Source organism: Archocentrus centrarchus, chromosome 3 (genome assembly GCF_007364275.1).
Source record: "Archocentrus centrarchus isolate MPI-CPG fArcCen1 chromosome 3, fArcCen1, whole genome shotgun sequence".
NCBI lineage: Eukaryota > Metazoa > Chordata > Actinopteri > Cichliformes > Cichlidae > Archocentrus > Archocentrus centrarchus.
The window spans coordinates 33,290,129-33,310,350 of record NC_044348.1 but is presented as its reverse complement, the minus strand read 5'-3'; the positions used below and the strand labels follow the sequence as shown (position 1 = coordinate 33,310,350).

The following is a 20,222-nucleotide window of genomic DNA, read 5'->3' as shown; positions in this document are numbered from 1 at the left end:
GGACATTTTTGCAGCGCAGGCAGAGACATCGAATGTTGAGAGGCTGTAGGGGAAAGAAACAAAGGAAAAAGCAGAGACCGGGAGAGAAAATGAGTGCAAATTTAGTCCTTCATAGGTTGTCACTCGCCACTCTGCCTCTGATGCTTACTGTCAGTTCTGCTATACACCCCCCCCCCCAACATTAGCTCCCTCTGTCCCACCTGCCCTCTCCTCCTTGAATACCTTGCTTTCATCTATCTACCCATCTGTCTCTTTTATTTATGTTATGCTCTCCTTCACCCGTCCCCTCTTGCCTGCCTCCTCTTCTAACTCACATGATATTCCTTCCTCAGTCTGTCTTCCCTCTTTATTCAACCTCATTCTCTCCCTCACTCTTCCCTGCCTCCCTCCTGCTTTTCATCTTTCCCTACCGCTGATGATGCATGTTGTGATGTAGATTGGCTGAGAGAGTCGCAGAGGGAGGAAACTGCAGGTATGGGTTGAAACGGAGAAGGCAGTGAGGGGAGGGAAGGTCTGGAAAGGTTGGGTCAGAGAGAAAGAGGGCAAACAGAGCCAAATAGCTAAAGAGAAAGAGACAAGGAGAGGATATACAAAGACTGTGATGTTATGCTCTGTGACATGATAGCATTCATAGTACATAGATAACAGCACAGCACCAATAACTATATCGTGTCACTGTCCTGTGTGTATATTCAAGTATCTACCTCGGCTTACTTGCTTTATTACTTTAATGAGTTTATGGGCTCAATCAATAGTTTAAAGGGATTTTCATTTTGTAAATTATGGCTCTTTTTGCAGTCAGAAAGGAGGATAAACAACGTCATTAGGTTAGGCATCAGGTTACTGGCTAACAGCTCGAGAACGAAAAGTTAGCCGCCAATGAGGATTCTGTCCCGCAGCGTTTCAGCGAGATCCGCCCCACGCTCACGATATATGGCTTCAAAATCTAATCACAGACAGCATAAATGCCCAGCTTGAGGCAACTGTCTTTGATCATGACATCGTGAGCACATGTATACATCACGGTGAAACAGGGCCATGATAGATGCAAATTAGATACGACAGGTCTATAGAGATCTTCAAAGCAACATAAACATGAACTGCAACTTCTTCTAAGTATGACTGTGTAACTCCTGCTTTTCTGTGACTCAGTTTGATTGAGGGATAATCGTGCTGTAAGCTTTGAAGCTATTCTTTCTATATTTTAGTTGCTTTGGGGATCAGTGATGTTGCCAAAAGGCATCTCAACTGGTTAATACCAGTTCCTGTCTGCAATTTGCCCATGGACGTATATACAATCATCAAGCTCCTCGGAGCTTAATGGGAGGGGAAAAAACAAAACTAATCTTCAGGAGGTTCTTGAGCTACGTGAGCTTTATTCAGATTTCTACAAAGGTCTTTCAGTGGCTGCAATCAGAAATATGCTCAAGCAGAACACGTTTCACTAAATCTATAATTATAAATATCGTACGCCAAGATATGGCTGAACGATAACTGCATATGAAATTTAATTTAACTGACTGAAATCTGGTTATAATGATTATTTATGGTTAAGATACCGACCCCAACTTTCTCCATCAGCTGTGTTCTGTTGCTGCTACTACTGCAGCTGCAATTGTGGACCATGTTATTGAAATGGTATTAATTCACTTAATGTTTTTTTTATTATTATTAATAAATCAGCATGGAACGGTTTACCTCCTGACCTCATGCAGTAGGCTTGTCTCATGCCTCTCCCTCTGTGCATTTAACAACAACAAAAAATCCCTCATATAGACAGCAAAAAATGCCAGGTTTGGACTTCCCCTTACACACACACACACACACACACACACTTGGAACATGTGCAACACTGTAACAATCTAAAATTAATTCATAAATTAAGTGTTAATTAGTGTGTAGATTGTTGTGGGTGAGTTCTTCTAATTGAGAGAACCACTTTTTCATAATTACTGTGCAGCAGACACTGGAATAAGAAAGAGGAACTCTTGGGGTATCTCCAATGAAGGACACTTTTGTGTGAGATAAACTTTGTAATTTGCATCAAATTGCATATTAAAATGTGCAAATTAATATCTGAACTTGGAAACTGTAAACCCAGGAGACTAAGTCTTTTGCATTTGGATTGGAATATCTCTAAGTGCAACGGAAATCACAAAATGGTGCCTGATTAGCAGATTTTATTTTTCCAGTTGCTACAATTTCACTTCATTAACGTGGTCTGGAGGGATGTCTTTCACATAAATGCACATGTATAATGCTTAGTGATACTGCTTATGCAACCCACTCTGATCCTGACTACCCCAGCAGCACCTCTGTTTTACAGGTATACCCACTTCTCCTGGAGTCTGAGACAAAGTGATGAATGCAAGACTGAAAAAGCGAAGCCAGTGAGAAGGCAGAGTAGGCTGGGTGAAAACAAGACAAGACTGCTAGTAAAAGGAAAAACACACACACACACACACACACACACGCACGCACGCACACACACACACACACACACACACACACACACACACAAAGGGGGTGGGGGGGGGGAAATACTGTGAGAGGTATGTAGTGGTTGAAGAGAGAATGAGACAGGAAAGAGGGAGAAGGCCAGAGGTTGGATGTAACACAATATAATAAGATGAGTGGAGAAAAAAAATGCCTGGAGGGAGAGCGGAGAAAAATAGGCTGTTAACATACTGACTTACCTGCGCACGCACACACACACACACACACACACACACACACACACACACACACAGACACACAGACACACAGACACACAGACACGCATGCACGCACACGCACACACCGATGACAGCCTTTCCAATTTTAAATATCACTTCCAAACACATTCCCGTCTCGCTGTCTGAAAAATCTCCCTAAGAGTGAGCTGCTGGTGGCTGAGCAGCCTCCCTACATCCTACCTGCGCTGACGTGAGCTGACACACTCGGTTGTGGGACTTCGTTGTGCTTTACCTAATGATGAATTATGCATTGGCCGCTGTCACTTTGAAAAATGCAATTACCTCAGTGATAAGGCAGATGGGCCTGTTTTGTCTGGCATATGCTGTGCATCTATTAAGAGTGTACTGCTGGAAACAGAACTGTCAGCACACAAGCACGGACGTGTGGACAGATTCCCGCACGCATTCATGAACATTCACACACACGTGCGCACGAATGCACGCCTCATCTTCAGCCAGTTTGTGCCGTCTGTGGATGGTGCTCAGATACTTGGAGCCAAATTTATTGTTCCTGTTTGGTATTTACAGTGTGCATCGTTTAGCCCACGCGTGCCGAGTGAAGTCGGTGCTTTTTCTGGTGGGACAAAGATGAGTTACTTGGTTCCAGAAAAATAGTTCTTTCCAATTATAACTGACAATTATTACCAGCACATCTAATTCACCTGACTAGAAGTGGTGATTATTATTTAACCTTAAATTTCTGCCACGCATTCAACTGTAAACCCGGTGCTGATGCCAGAAAGGTTCAGTCAAAGCAAAGATTTGTCACTTTTGAAAGTAATAAAAAGGTGTTCTTTTTAGAAACCAAACTCTGAAGCAAAAGGACTGAACCTTGAGTACAAAGCTGAATTTTGCTGAAGTGAGGTGCAGAAGATAAACTTAAAAATACTGGCATTTCTAAAGACCTGCCAGCGTCAGATTTTTGGCTGCGTGTACCGTAGATGAGGGAAAATGGTTGGAATGTGCAGAGAGGGAAAGCATGAACTGTTTCATTTTTCCAAAAGCATTTTCAGTAATAACTGTGTGATGTGTTAACTGGATGACACTTAACCCTTCAGTGATGATCCTTTAAAGGTATGAGACACCAGAGTAATTTGCCATTTGAAACTGGTTCCCAGACGACACTGCAGACACAGCCGAGCAGGTACTCGCCGGTAATAGAACTTTCCAGCCACAGACGACAGCGCGGTGTTGGCAAAAATCAATTTCCTTTCATGTCTATTTCTTTGAAATTACTGTTGCTATTGTTATAATAAAAAATTTTATATTTTTAAATAAAAAAGACAATTCAAGAAATGGAACGTGACAGAAAGATGTAGCGATCAGAGAGGACGGCAGACGTCGATGTAAATCTGTAGGGGAAACTGCAGTGGAAGAGCCACAGAGGAAAGTAGCGGTAGAACAGTAGAGTGAGAATTGCCATTGTGATGTGTGATGGAAATAATTCCCACTCCAAATCACAGAGGGATGCAATGCTGCTCTATTTCATTCGCTCCTCTCTCCTATTGCTTTTATGATCCTCCCTGCCATCTCTCCTCCTCCCTCTCCAGATCATCCACCTTGGTTCTTTTTATATATTTCACCCTCTTTTCCACCTCACTTCATGCCACCTTTGAAATGTGCCATTTGCCCTCACTCCTTCCTTTTCCCACTTTCTCATTTGTTTAAGTTTTTAAGGTAAATTCAAAGTGTGCTCATTAATTAACCTGAGCAGAAGCTGGTCACATGACTCATAGGACGGCCACACACAGAGAAACAAACACTGCGTAATAACAATAATATCGACAAAGTGAGACTGGTGGAAAGAGACAGGCTGGCTCGGGTATGTGGGAGGACAATTTCAGTAGTCAGATAAACAAACACTGGAACACACACACAAAAAGGGACTTACCTGACTTTGGCAATTTGTATACGTAATAAAGGTGAAGTTGAAGGATTTATATCAATGCTGTCATCACCCAGGCTGCCTACCTTTGTAGAATACATAGGTAAGAACTCGGCTTGCTCCATGTTGAAATAAATCTATTCTAGACACGAGGCACTAAAAAGAAATACGAGTCTTCTTTCAGGTTTGTGGCTATTTTTTTGTCAAAGACAATCAACTCTGACTAATACTGAGTCTCACATTCAGCCCTATTGAGTTTATAACAAATCCTGACTTCACTCTCAGCGGCACAGAGCATCTCTCTTTGTATCTGTGTCTTTATTATCGCAACAAACAGGGACAAAACTAAAAGATGTGGTGATGAATGTGTTTGAGCCAACACCATCTTATACACTCTGACTGATGTAATCTATACTAAACATTTTATAATATTATTCAACTATTTCTTTTAAACAAATCGCTTCATGTATCGTAACACTGATCGTAACCAGTAAAGTGAGAAAAGCAAAGCTTTTATAAATACTGAAAAAAGAGAGAGAGGGTGATAGCTGGTCTTCCAACAGTGTAATAAAATCAGTGACACCCAAAGCTGTTTAGCTGAAGAACAGAGGGAGGCGGAAGAAAACAAGAGTGGAAAATGAGTAAGCTGTAGATAAGAGATATAAAGTAGATCAAGAGAAATAAAGATAGACAATGACAGCCGAGGAGGGGCTGAGTGAAGCAAGACAAAACGGGACAAAAGAAAAAAAAAGACGCTGTGAGGCATCTCTTTCCCAGGATTTGGCAGATTATCAGAAGCGTGACCCTCAAAGGCTTCTCTCAACAGCTAACGAGGGCAAGATGTGCAAGTGTACGTTTCCAAACCAAAGGAGGAAGTGGAGAAAATGATTCACAAAATAGACCAAAATAAAGTTTTTGTCAAGATAAGCTTGAGATTTAAAAAAAAACGTGATGATAAATTAAACACTTAGACAGACACCCACAGCATATAGGTCATTTTCCCTCTGGCTCACACAATATTGCCAATTTTGAGAGACGGAGTTTGTTCACTAAATATTTGATGGACACCCTTTGCTGCAGTGAGATTAACAGATTAATCTTGCCAATAAGGACGTGTTTATCAGTGTGAAGCCCTCCGTGCACGTGCGTGTTTGTGTGCGCTCACGTGCACGAGTGCCGCACAAGCCCAAAAGTTAATTAAAAATGCATTCAACATTACACAGCTAATAGCAGAACATAGCTCAGACTAACTGATAAGGTTACATAGATAAAAAAAATTATAAGAAAAACAAACAAACAAAAAAACTACTGCTAAAAACAAAAGAGCCACAACCCAAGAGACGCCACAAGCTTAAGATTTCAAATCAAATTTTTTGCATATACTTATAATACATAAGTAAAGTAATGTATCAATATAGTGCTATACTGCCAAATTATTTAAAATTTATTGCCTGGCGCACAGAAGCGGGTGCGTTTGGTTGTTCAGCATAAATACAGCAGAATAAAATGTGTTGTTAGCATGAAGCAGCAGACATAAAATCCAAGGAAGAGGAGACCTTACATGAACACAGGCCTTTTGAAAAATACTGCAGTGTATTTGGTGGCTGGTCTCAATTGTAGTGATGCTCCACTACAATAACTTTAGTCTGCAGCTGATGCTTTACTTCCTGTCTCGTAAAACTACTTAGTAAGTCATTAAATCATAAATACAGTCAAGCGCTCGTCTCTTTATAAAACACCATCCGGGTGCTGAACTGTGGCGGTGATGTCAGCACACTTCAGTCGACATTTGTGAATCACAGTTGTTGAGGCCCCCCCGACCCCCCCCACCCCGACCCAACAACTCTATTATGTAACTTGAGAAAAGAAACAGTCTCCCCTTTAAACACGACACCAAATTAAATCTATCCTCATTGGATTCTGTATAAACAGCTTCCCAGTTATTTGAACAATGTTACAATTTGCAGTAAAAATCTGTCAGTTCAGTCGTGGATTTTATTCAGTAACGTCAATTTAAACCGTTCAAACAGATTCCACGTCAAAGCTTCTTATGGTTCTTGTATGCTTTGTATCCTTTTAGTGACTTAGGTAGCTTCATTACTAATGAATTATTACGACTAATTATTTTTTAGTGTTACCAGCGAACTAGTCAGCTAGCCAATTTTCTGAGCAGATTCTGCAACCAGGAACTTTTTTGCAGTTTCTGCTGTCTCATGTCTCTGATTGGTCTGTTCTACCCATTATTCTTCATGGTGACTTAAGCTATTAAACAAAGACAATAATTTTATCTATGTGGCATCTTTACACAAAAAAAATCCCAAATTTAATAAAAAGTGATTTACAGATGTGAGCAACAGAGAAAGAAAACAATCATTACATAATGAAAAATAATATAATCTTAAATGAAAATGGGCTTAATGCTGAAATAATCACTTGTGAAGTTGAAACATAAATCAGTCTACAGTCTTCTTTCATAAACGAGTACAGAGGATCAGTCTACTGTGGTTTCAGTCAAGAAATGATTAACAGACTTGTGTAGGAGGATCTCATGCTGCTTTCAGGTTCAAAATAGATTAGCACATTGGAGCTCGTGTTATTGGAATCAAATCAAAATCAATCTGGGATTCATCCACATAAAACCGAATGCTTCAAGATAATTTGACATCGTAATGGGCCAAGGACTGAGACACTTCACATGTCCACTGGGAAGTGGTAAATTACAGTTACTGATGCCCAAACAATATGTAGTGTTATGCCTACACAGTGTAAATGTTAAGTTCTAATAGATATTGCTGTAGCACTTCTGTGGTTCTGCTTTCACATGACTGAGTCAGCTTGATAACTTTGACTCTTCTCTACTCGGGCAATCATTCACATAGTTCTCCTTTTCATTTTCCTGTCGCACACCATCGGACTGTTAATTGAAATGTTTCTTTTACCTTTAAAAACAAGTACAAGAAGCCACCAAAAGACACTGCAGCCCCCAGCTGAGGTGACAGCTCTGACAAGATGACCAACCACTTTGTGACGTGCAGGCTGCAGCCTGGAGATTAGAGAGCCACTGGAGACTTACTGAGGATGAATGTAAAGCTCAGCTGAACAATGAATACTGCTGGCCAAGATTGTTAAGGGGATAAGATGTTCACAAAATTCTGGCTCTGGGATTATGAGTGTGTATAAGAGAGTTTTCTGTTGTAGTGCGTGCCCGCCACTGTCTGCGCACGGGGGAAATGAGCCTGTCAGCTAATGAACGAGCATTTGGAGTTTGTATGTACAGGGAACCGAGTGATGACCTGTCAAAGCCAAAAACACCAGACAGGTCTATTTGGTAACCTTTGAAGCTGCACAGCTTCAATGCAGCAGGAGCTCTGAGGACTTAAGCAAGAATGAATGTAAAACACACACACACACACACACACACACACACACACACAATAATTCGAAGTACATGCCAGCCTACTGCAATGACTAAGTTTAGTGATTTTCTAAGCAGCTTGACGATGTTTACACATTGATTTCCATTGTGTGTTTTTTTTTTTTTTCCCCATTTTGACTCTGCCCGTACGGCCCAACTACGGTCCTACTGCGAGGTTTAAAATGGATAACTGTCTCGCAGTTACACAAAAACACAGCAAATGAACAATCTTTGTAATTCTCACCAAAGTCGACAAAGGCAGACTGCCCATTATGATGGACATCAGCTGGCCTTGACAGGACTTGAGTCTTGGTGAAGTTCCCGTCCTGAGAGAATGACAAATAGGAAGACAAAAAAAAAAAAATAGAGATAGTGATTATACTGTTTCATAAATGCTTAACCATATTTTAGCTTTGGAACTATGGACTTCTATTTCTCTGAGGTGTAATAATGAGTCAAGTATGGTTCCAAAGTACAGTCACAGATTCAGTAATGAGAGACAAGACCATGTTATCCTGGTATTTACCATTCAAGAGCTGTCATTTTTCTGGAAACCAAAAAGCAAGAAGGTGCCTTTTGCAACATGGAATTACTTTTAATATTTATACATGTGCTCTAAATGTCAGAAATACACATCCATGCTGGAACACTACAGATGCTAGATTCTATTAACATTCACCCCAAAAACATTTTATGCACGACGTAAAACTCATAGTTTTTATAACAATGCACTGGAAGTAATACCGTTGCTAAAAAGTTAAACCAATTATCTTATTAGACATCTGTGAATTTTTTTAATTCATAATTAGTGTATAAATTCTTGAGTTACAGCCCAAAAGCTTTATGAAATCACAGTATCATGACCTTTGACCACGGACTTCTAATTGGTTAATCTTTGAGTCCACTGAAAACTCTGCATATTCACAGCTGGTTTTAAAAAGGAGACATTGATGCCAAACTGCATTCATGATGAGTTCAACTAATTTATGGAAGGACAGAAACTCAATTCTACTCATCATGGATGATTAAATATTCTTTGATTACAATTAAAAAATCATGACTTTTCATGTTCATATTCCCATTGTTAAAGTTACAGTTTTTTTTCAAACTACAACATATTAATTGTTTACTTTTATTAGGACACAGCACCTCGTTGCAGATTAAAGTTGACCCTGTTGGTATGTCGGTTTATAGAGAGAACAGCGGGTGTGAGAGTTCTGAAACTTATCGAACCTCTCAGGTATGTGGTGCCCTTTATACAGGGCAAGAAGGAAAGGCAAGGGTATCAGTGGGGGGGGCAAAGATGTGTATGAGTGGGTGTGTTTGCCTGACAACACGTGATTCTGTGCAGTGAAAAACTGCTGCCTGCTGATACAATATTACAGATTTATGAAAAAGACAGTAAGAAAGAGAGGAAGACAGAGAAAGCAATGTATTCATTATGTATAAGTGTGTGTGTGTGTGTCAGATATAAGTAATTGCTGAAATTAATAAATTATGACACGAGGGTTCTGTTATATATAATATTCAGCTTTACTGAAGCTCAATAATGATGAAGCAGCAATCAGACAAATGGCAAATCACAAAGTAGCAACTAGATCGCACATCATTAGAACAACATCACAAGGGTCAAAGTATAAATTCCACTTAATTGTGTTGGACATGAGATATAGAGAAAAAAAAAGTCACAGTAAACAAGACAAAGCCATAAATGAAGGAAATCAAAAGCAACACCATTACTATGCTGCCCATTATTAGGTGGGATAATCTACAAAATTACATTTAAATAAAAGAAATTAAGCACTCTTTGTGTCTTTGTGTATCAACACGACACATTCTTACAGCACTTTTCCTGTGATACGGACATTGCAGCCCGGAGTACTCTGTAGGATATTGATTTCTATGTAGAGGAAAATTCCACAACACCACAAGATTGAAAAGTTGGCAACAGCCAGTATTTCATGCAGAAGGAAGCGCTCGTTTGGACCAAACTTTTTCAAAGAGAACTCCTGACTGAGAAATATCCAAGACTTTCTAATTAGAAAAACCAGACGCACATAAAATTACGCTCTAATTTTTTCCACAGTCAGCTGTTTGCAGAATGGCTGTAAAATAGCATTAACTGATTGACTTATTTGGCAAGTACACTAGCAGTGGCTACTCAAGATTTAATGTATTTGAGTGATCAGTTTTTTGCTTTCACAGTATGCTCTCTGTTGGGAGCACAGTGGTCATAATGGGACTTCCAGGGGGTAATCTGAAAATGGTCCAGGGATGTATGAGACGATTACCTTTAAGTTGTGCAAATTAAAATCAGGTATCTCTCTTTTTTAAATTTAATGGGCCTTTTTGGTTGAACCTTATATGTAGGGGAAAAGAAATCTGTAAGTATCTGTTTTAAGAGTAATCTATTGCCTTCCTCAACAGTGCAGGATGTGAGCTGGTACAGCCAGCAGAGATCAGCCAGTACAAAAATAAAGATAGATATCAATTGGAAAGACGAAAAATGATCAGATCCTGAAGATAAGCAATGTCCAAAACCTCCTGGAAGACCCAAGAGAAAGATCCCAGTGTACATCCTCCTGGCCTCTTTTAACAGTCAGAATTCTCGACCAACAGCTGCACACAACACAAGCAGCCAGAACGGTGCCCACCAGGGAAAAGCATCCATCTACTGACACCATCATTGCTGCCAGCCTCATCCCAAGGTTTGTTAGTTTTCTGGCATAGTCTGAATGCCCTTCCATCCATTTTGAGGCAGCTTGGGCCCTGAATAACATCACCGTAGCCACCTCGGACCAAACAGCTGCTGTAGAGGAAAGAGGGGGCATTCAAACCTTCATAAGCCTGGTGACATCACCACACCTGCAAATGTGTAACGTGCAATTTGTGCCCTGGTAACAGCACAGGTGATGGGTCCAGTTATGCCTATAATGTGAGACTCAAAAATTGCTCTGCAACTGAGAGACTGCTAGGTAGGTCTGGAAAAAAGAAAAGTCATGACTTTGTGTGTTTTCCTTTTCTTTTTTTTTTTTAATTGCTGCACTGTAAAATACCTTTTTTCTGTTATATTCAAGTGTCCCAGAATATAACACGACATTGTGACAGTGTGCCAGCAGGAACAATAGGTCCCTGAAAGTGAGGCAGTTAGATGAAACTAATTAATCATTAATTTCCTAATTTTCCTCCTGACACATGTTAGGTCATCTTCTCTCTCTCTCTCTCTCTCTCTTGCTCTCTCTCTCTCTCACACACACACACGTGTATTTAACCAATTTTTGTACAGGTCCTGGAGAGGTAGAGTAGGTGCTTTTTGGCAGAGGGCATTTCTGAAATGCCAAAAACTGTTTTTTTTTTTTAATCTTTGGGAATTATCATGGTTTTAATGCTTCCAGAAAAATATGGTAGAAAGTACCCACTTGATCAACTTAATGACAGCTTCACAGCTATGGTCCCCCACGCCGCCCTGAGACATTAAGATTAGGAGACTAATGAATAGTGCTGCCAATATGATTGCTGAGTAAGATTTATGCTCGTTCAGTCTGAAGTTCCCTTTAGGTTAGTTAGTACTTTAATATTTTGACACCTAAATGGGGCTTTTCATGACTTGGTCATGTCATAAAGAAGTGGAACATAACACTGAATGCTGGTTAGCTGAGCCCTGAAGGTCTAATTCAAAGTCCAATTATGCGTTTCATGTTTACGGGATGAACAAAGCACTTAGTTTTGAGTTAATAACCTCAGTAGTTAGGAAATGTGTGCAGATAATTTCCTTTCATTCCAATTATGCTATATTTTAAATGTTTTAAATGTGCAGTGTAAAACACCTGCCACTGGAAAGACTGGAAGCACACAGACCTAACAATAAACATATAAAATGAGTAATTACTTCAGGAATCAGAAAGTTCTGACTTTTGCATTTGAATATATAAATTTTTACCAGATTTGCTTTTAAAGCAAAATTGAAGCATTAGTTTTTGAACCCATAAGGGATTCGTTTGTTTTGTCTTCTGCCTCTGCTAATCATGCATTTCTTAAATACTGCTGGCTGTGAGTGAAACCCTAAAAATAAGAACATGGTTCTGGTAATATTTATTTCCAGTTGGGTTACAAAGCCATCAGCCCGACACTTAGTCACCTGAGGCTGCGATGAAGACCCATTGGTGTGCTGTTCGATGCTCTCCTGGGTCCCCACTCTTTGTTGTGGTCAGTCCCTTATATTGTATATACATTGTCCTTATATTGATGTTATGACTATTATTTGTTATATTTAGATGATGATTGTTGTTCTCTCATGGACACGTTTAAAAACTGCAGTGAAATAGTCACCGGACATGCACAGGAGGTATCGGCAGTGGTGAACAGGTCGATCACAGCAGTTGTGGGCTGCATCAACCCGACGTGCAGTTACATTTCTATACAGGTGCATGTCAGGTTACATTGTAGGTTGTGGCATTTATGGGGTTCAGAGGGGTTTGCAGTTAGGCCGCAGGTTACGGCGTAGATTTCCCGTTGAAGCATAAATCCCCAGTAAGCCGAATGATGTGTGGAGATAAAAGGATCAGCTTTTGTCATTATTCCTCATTTCTGTTGACATCACTCTCAACAAGTCTTCCTCTCACACACACCCACACACAGGCAAACATATGCACAGCTATTATTCAGAAAGATACTATGCTATGCAAAAAATAAAAACAAAACAACAGAACTGAACAGGGACTAAGTCTATCACAGAACTAAGGGACAACATGGGTCAACATGGTTATAAACAACAGTGAACCAACTGTTTGTAAGTGACTTGGATGCTAATGGAAAAAACATGTATCCATGAAGATTTGTGCATTATGCTGGTGCTTTCTGAACTGGGAACAGGAGAGTAAGATTTGAATCAGCTCGTGCAAGGCATGATCAAGACATTCCAGCAGCTAGTGATGCATCAAGCCAGCTCTAGTACAATGCTGATACAAAGTACCAATCAAATGTAAGTGAATAAGCTATATTCCTCACTGTGTGGAAAAGATTGGAGATCATCATTTCCCTAGTAGGGAAACAACAGGTTTGACTTAAATGTTGCTTTCCTAACTTGTGATGTGATGAGAGGTGGTGAAGACTGTACTGGTTTGGCTAAAAACACCTTTGTTTTCAATGTGCTAGCACATGACCATGTGCCAAAGTTGAGTTCTCTCTCAGATGCCCTGTTGACATTATGAACCCTGGGGATCGATTCAAACTGTTGACTCTTCAGCTGAAATTGCTGTAAACTGATCCATCCTAGCCCGAGGTCCATCTTCCATCACCAATCATGAACCTCCATACGAAAGTCAGGTCAGTTTGAGAGAAAACTTGTTTTGCTTTTTGTGCAAGTTTGAGGAATAGAGAAGAAATTGTCGAAACAGAAGATGGTCTAGAGGAGGGCTCTTCAACTCCAGGCCTCGAGAGCCCCTGTCCTGCAGGTTTTAGATGTGTTTCTGCTTCAACACACCTGAGTCAAATATAGAAGTCAATTGCAGGACTCTGGAGAACTTGACTGCATACTGAGGAGGTAATTCAGCCATTTGATTCAGGTGTGCTGAGCACCTGTTGGCTCCTTTGCCTTCAACTCATCCCAAACCACCTTAGTTGGGTTTAGATCAGGTGATTGTGGAGGCCAGGTCATCTGACGCAGCACTCCATCACCCTGTTTCTTGGTCAAATAGCCCTTACGTAGACTGGAGGTGTGTTTGGGGTCATTGTCCTGTTGAAAAAATAAATGATGGTCCCATCAAGCACAAACCAGATGGGATGGCATGTTGCTGCAGAATGCTGTGGTAGCTGTGCTGGTTAAGTGTGCCTTGGGTTTTGAATAAATCACCAGCAAAGCACCCCATACCATCACACTTCCTCCTCCATACTTCTTGGTCGGAACTACATATGTAGCAACCATCGGCTGACCTTTTCTGCATCTTACAGAACATATTCTGGTTTCTTACACTTACTGTTTACTAAATAATTCCATATGTATTTCTTCATAGTTTGGATGACTTCAGTATTAGTCTACAATGCAGACAATTTTCAAAATAATGAAAAACCACTGAATGTGAAGGTGTGTCCAAACTTTGACTGGTACAGTATATCTGCCAGCTCATGCAACCACTCTATTATGTGCATATTATGTGCCTAAGGGGACATTTATAATGGTTATAATATCACAAAATTTGTTATGAAACAAGTAGGCACTTGATTAGTTTTTATGATATGGTTGCTCAAAGAATCACATTTCAAACTGACACATTTTCTTATTATAAAGAAGGTTTCAGTTTGGCCGCCTCTGCGATATCCTGGGGAAAAGCAAATGAGCTGATCTGAAAGGTGTGTTCCACTAAAAAATGAAAGAGTGAGACTCAATCTAAGAACACTGACTTGCTTTTATGGCAAGCACACAGTAGTTTTATATATATGCGTGTGCTAATCGGTGTATCTGAGTGTGTGGCTGGGATAAAAACTGCTTCTTGCTGACCAGTGAACAAAATTATATCAGCAATTATAGAAGTGACCTTTAAAAGCACTTGGCTCTATTTGGCAGCCAATGAAAACACCTCTCTTCACTCATCTCTTTGGAGCTTGTTGATTTTTATTTCCCCCTCTGTGACTACCTTCTCTTGTGTAATCACAGAAAAACAGGGGAAAGAGGAGAGATGGAAGGAGACTTAGGGGAAGAGAAAACATAGAAAAGTAATTAAAACAGAGTGCTGGAGAAAGAGGAGCGTGCTGGCCTGTGACCGATAGATGCAGCTGCATTGAACCGAAAACCACGATGGGATTAACAGAGGTCTAATGCTCTGAGGATGCTTGGAAATGGCTTGGTCTTCTGTGTTTGTGTGTATTTGCTCAAGTATGTGTGTGCGCATCTAACGCATGTTTTTGAAAGAACTGTTTCTTTTTCTTATTTAATTTATTCAGGAGTGTGGATGTACAGACTTGTTTGTCAGTGTGAGTGAAAAATTTATGTACTGCTAAGAAAAACAGGAAAAAGAACTAGAAGTAATGCGTCATGTCTGCATGCCTCCACCCAGTTAGGTTAGACAGTGCACCTCCTCACTCCCCTGCCAGCCTGCACTCACACTGCCCTTAACGATCCGGGCCCAAATACACTTAATTTTGTCTTAGTATCTCAACTTGAATGCTCTCTCGCTCTCCCTCTCTCTCTTTATGACTATCTCTCTCTCTCTCACACACACACACATACACACACACACTTGGAAAGCACTCTTGCAGACCATAAGGGGTTCATGATTTTATGCATTTTGTGACTTAACTGTGGAAGCAGTGACACACTGGCCTCTCACATATTTGCTAATTACTTAACAAAGTGATTTTATGGCATCCATTGCAATAACACTACATTTGTACTGTGCCCATATCCAACTCCACTGCACCCAGGCCTGCCTCTTCCAGGGGACCAGGGCACGATCTCACTAGCCAAATGAATTGGATACTTGGGGTCAAACATGTTCCGGCATGGTAGTGTGAGTACACCCTTACAGTGTACATCCATGTCTGTCCTTGCATATATATATATATAAAGACTTGTAAGAATTTCATTAAAGGTCTTAAGTGTTGGAGCAGAACCAATATATATGCATTATTATTATCTTTGTGGCCAACCAAGTTTAGTCTCACTAATCTGACTAATTGTGAAATATGTTCACAATCGCCTCTTTATGGCTCTGAATAATGGCCAGAAAAGTGTTTTATATAATTTTATGATCTCACAGAGAAGCCGATCTTTTAGATATAAAATGTAATCTCGTCATCATTTTATCCAATTACACATTTATGCTGAGGTCAGTCATAATTAGCAAATAAATTGTTACGCTATGGCCAAAAACATGTTTTGTGGGTTCGCAGTGAACTTCACCTTTGACCACTAAATACTGCTCAGTTCATCCCAAGTGTCCAAGTGAATACGTTTGTGCAAAATCTGAAGAAATTCCATCATAGTGGTGCAGAGAAGCTGCAGCCAGTGGATGCAGAAAAGTAGAAAAAGCATTCGGAGTTTAAAAAAATATATATAAAAGAAAAGGATTTGACTTCTTCATGGACTTTAGCTGAGAAGTAGATGAAGAGATTCATAATCTGGGACTGCAGAGACCCTGGTTTTTACTGGCAAGGTTCACTGTGTGTCGCTCCCAAATCCTTTCCTAGATCCAGATGGATTTTTAGGACATGCTTTGCAGAACAATTGAGGTAGGTATAAGTCATAGATTCTTCTGTTTTACACTTTATATCCATGTATGGAGTAAAAGTTTGGCGTTTTCTTCTAAGACACATGTAACAGTAAAACTCTAAATGTACACAAAAAGGCGTTTCATTAAAAGCACATTGTAATAACTGCAGCATGTTAAATATTTACAACTGGGTTTAAAAAAAAAGGAACAATTTTTGAGACATTCTTTAACAGACCAAAAAAAAAAAAAAAAAAAAAAAGGGAGAGAATGAGACAAAAAAAAAAAAACTTCTTTGGCAGAGGTTTAAAAAATAAATTGGAACTACCTCAAAAGTTTAAAGTGATCTTTAGACATTCTCTGAAATTCATTTGATTAATCCTCTCTGATCAGCATTCCTGCCACTCGTCATATATCCAACTGGTATTTGGGCATGGCAGTTTATTTGCTCAGTTTTGCTCCTGCTTGGTCTCTCTCCCCTCAGACACATTCTGTCTCTGCCACATCCTTCAATCTCCCTCTGTTTCCCTCTTCTTCCTTACCTCCTCCCCCTCCTTTCTCCTATTCCCCTTCTCTGTGATAAGATAGACTACTGTTCAGCTTGTGCCTCGACCTGCTGAATTTCAAATAGGCCCCTTTGACAAAAACCCAGAGCCATGGTCTCCCCTCCTTGCTCTCCCAGAATATTAACTAGTTCTGCAGCAGTGCCAACAGTCCTACACTCCTAAGCCCACCAAAGCTCTGCAGCCCTGTTTGTTGCATTAAGAAAATGAACACGGGAGCAGAGGAAGGGATCATCACTCTTGTCAGTACCTGTGGTTATACTCCAGGAAACCATGTGAGACTCCACATTATACATTCTTAGTATACCACTGGGAGTAACAAAGATCAGATGAGTTCAAGACTAAATGCAAATCTTAATAATAAATAATTGTTGTGCTCGTGCATGTGTAGTGAGGACTGATGTTTTTATTCTCTTCAAGAAGTAGGACAGACTATAGGAAAACTATTGTAATTTGACTGTCACAGCCAGCAGTATTGTAGCAATGAGCATACGCTAAAATAGATCTTTATAATAACTCAATCTTTTGAAGTTCTGCTCAGAGGAGACCTGCTGCCCTCTTTTGGATCTTGACCTACCAGTCAAAGCCCACTGAACCACATCATTGACAACCATTACTCACCGTTTTTCATGGGTTACATAACTCAATTAAACCCCAAAACATAAAAACAAAGAACAAACAGCTGCCTCAATATGTTCTTTACTTGCATTGTAGTAAAATCAAACTAGTTTATCATCATCATTATCAGTATATAAGCTATATGACACGAATCTTATTTTTTTTAACAGAATATATTAAAGAAAAAGATGTTTGGCAGAATTTAGAATAGGTGTTATTGTTTGCAATACTCTTAGTAGTGTTTGCAACATATGTAGCTGACTCTGCATCACAGCCGAGCAGATGGTTTTGCAGACTTAAGCCGTGTCTTCACAGTAAGTTAACACCTGGTTTGCATTGCTGGAAAGTTAAACCATTCCCCAAACATTTTCCTTTTCTAGCATAACTTACAAAACCTAGTTGCTAAGAAATGCAGAAGAGATATGCATGAATGTCGCATGCCATTCATGCATATCTCTTGCAGTGAGGTAACCACGCAGTTATAGTTTGTCAGTAAAATCATTACCAATCATTGTTGCCTGCTGAAGCTGTTGGGGCCGAGGTAGATGGAATCACTTTATTGTTAACTTGAAGCAAACACTTCAGGTCACTCTCACTTATCCTACTTGTTACATTACAGATAGCTAACCACGTAAGTCAGCCATTATATCAGTGCCGATGTGGTTTTTTGCTCTTTCAGTATCAGCCCCATACATCCAATATCGGCTGAGCTTTACTTTACTCTGGAAGCCTGCAATGCTGACACTGAAATGTCACATTTGATCACAAAAGACTATAGAAGAGCTAGAGCTGTAAAAACTCAAGCAGTAGAAGGATAGCAAGAAGACACTCAAATAAGTCCAAAAAAGCTTATTACCTTGTTGATCCACGTCTCAAACTGATCTTTTTCCATCGTCAGGAACAAATCTGAAGAGGGGGAAAAAAAATGAAGGAAGGGTGCGAGTCATTGAGTGATACATTAACTCATTTGGCAATTATAATGAAGTACGGAGCAGACACTATTGATCTACAAGGCAGAGAATGACAGCACTGGAAATGTACACTATGCTCTCGCTGTGAACCGCTGCAGCGTTATGGACTGATCATGAAGAAAAAAAAAAAACTGAGACCCTCTCTATTGATGATAAAAAATGGTGTTCTCCTTTTTTGTTCTGACAGTCAGCATCTGTGACGCGCAGCTAAAATAAATGAAAACATAAAATATAAATCCACTCGAGGCACCATAATGCATAATGTACAGGGCTTGATACAAACAAACCGTCTCATGTTTGCACTCAACTTACTGATTAAAACAAAATATGCAAAAGAAGAAAAATATAAATATTTTAAAGTTAACCAGTTGATAAAGAGAAATTGTTATTTTTTAAAATATTTTTAATTTTTCCCCAACTGATGCAAACAGGCACTGCTCGTTCAATATGCAGTTTAAGTCAGTTTCCTGAAGCAACAAAGATGAACTGGCTGCTTAAAACAGTATGAGTTAAAAAAATAAAAAAACTAGAGAGAAGAAGGAAAAAAGATAGTGCTGGAATCTCCTGTTCAAAACAGATGGATTTTACTCAGCTTTCTGGCGTCTTCACCCCCTGGTAATGCCTGTAGCTTGCTCTATTGGAATCCTATAACCTGCACTTGTACTCATATTGCTTGCTCTTGAAGCCTAGGCTGCAGGCTGCACTTCTAATGCAGTTTCTGTGTGCTTCTCTTTGAGAGGGCATTTACTTTCATTCCTGTGTGCTGTGGTTCTGCCCCAGTAATTGGACATGAAATAAATATTGGCATTGATCTGCTTTGGGGCCCTGCTACTCTATGTGTTGCTGTGCTCTGCATGGGAATATACAAATGATACTGAAATAAAATGAATGGAGGAAAGACAGGAACAATAATGACAGAACAAATGAAGGTTGTGTGTAACGATAGAGAGCACTACACTATAGAAATCCATCCATCTTCTTCCGCTTATCCTTTTCAGGGTCGCGGGGGGGGGGGGGGGGGGGGGGGGGGATAGGCTGGAGCCTATCCCAGCTGTCATAGGGCGAGAGGCAGGGTACAGGCTGCCAGCCTGTGGCAGGGCTAACACTGAGAGACAGACAACCATTCACACTGACATTCACACCTATGGGCAATTTAAAATCCCCAATTAACCTAACCCCACTAAGTTTCTTTTCAAGAAACTCAAAGTAGTCCAGTAGCCTTTTTTCAAGCTCCAGGGACTACTATGACCTGCATGACTGAGAACCTACCCAGACATACTAACCCCACTAAGCGCATGCCTTTGGACTGTGGGAGGAAACTGGAGTACGCAGAGAAAACCCACGCAAACACAGGAAGAACATGCAAACTCCACCACAGAAAGGTCATAGCCAAGGTGGATTCGAACCCAGGACCTTCTTGCTGTGAGAACAGTGCTAACCACCACACCACCGTGCAGCCCTACTATAAAAATCCCACATACATGAAGAATTATCTGCAGTGTGGTGGTCACTGAGGCCAATAAATTCAAGTTGCCGCAATGTGACTCAATACAGACATGGACAGAATGAACAGGGTTCTGGCCAGAAAAAAATTTCAACCCGGCAAGCGTGTGTTGGGGGGGTGGGGCTAGTTAACATTAGCTCGCTTCCTCGCTAATGCTAAATGCTAAATGCTAACTGGCATGCCAGCTTGCTAATTCAGTGATGGTGAACACTTAGGTAACATTCTGTGATAATGGTTGGTCCTACGGGTCATTGAAGGCACCTCAATCTGATCATGTGATTTGCTGACGGCGTGTGGGCCTCTAGTCTGTGTTACCATGTGCTGAAA

At 40.3% G+C, this 20,222-nt stretch overlaps 1 protein-coding gene across 1 annotated transcript in view; it reads right to left on the bottom strand.

Moving 5' to 3' along the window:
• The window catches only part of itfg1 (integrin alpha FG-GAP repeat containing 1), a 158,421-nt gene that overhangs the window by 110,467 nt on the left and 27,732 nt on the right, over positions 1–20,222 (bottom strand). Inside the window, exons 7-8 of the mRNA XM_030726183.1 lie at positions 18,277–18,326; positions 8,280–8,361 (exon numbers count right to left, since the gene is read on the bottom strand). Coding sequence (XP_030582043.1) covers positions 8,280–8,361; positions 18,277–18,326 — 132 coding nt within the window. The remainder of the gene's footprint in view (positions 1–8,279; positions 8,362–18,276; positions 18,327–20,222) is intronic.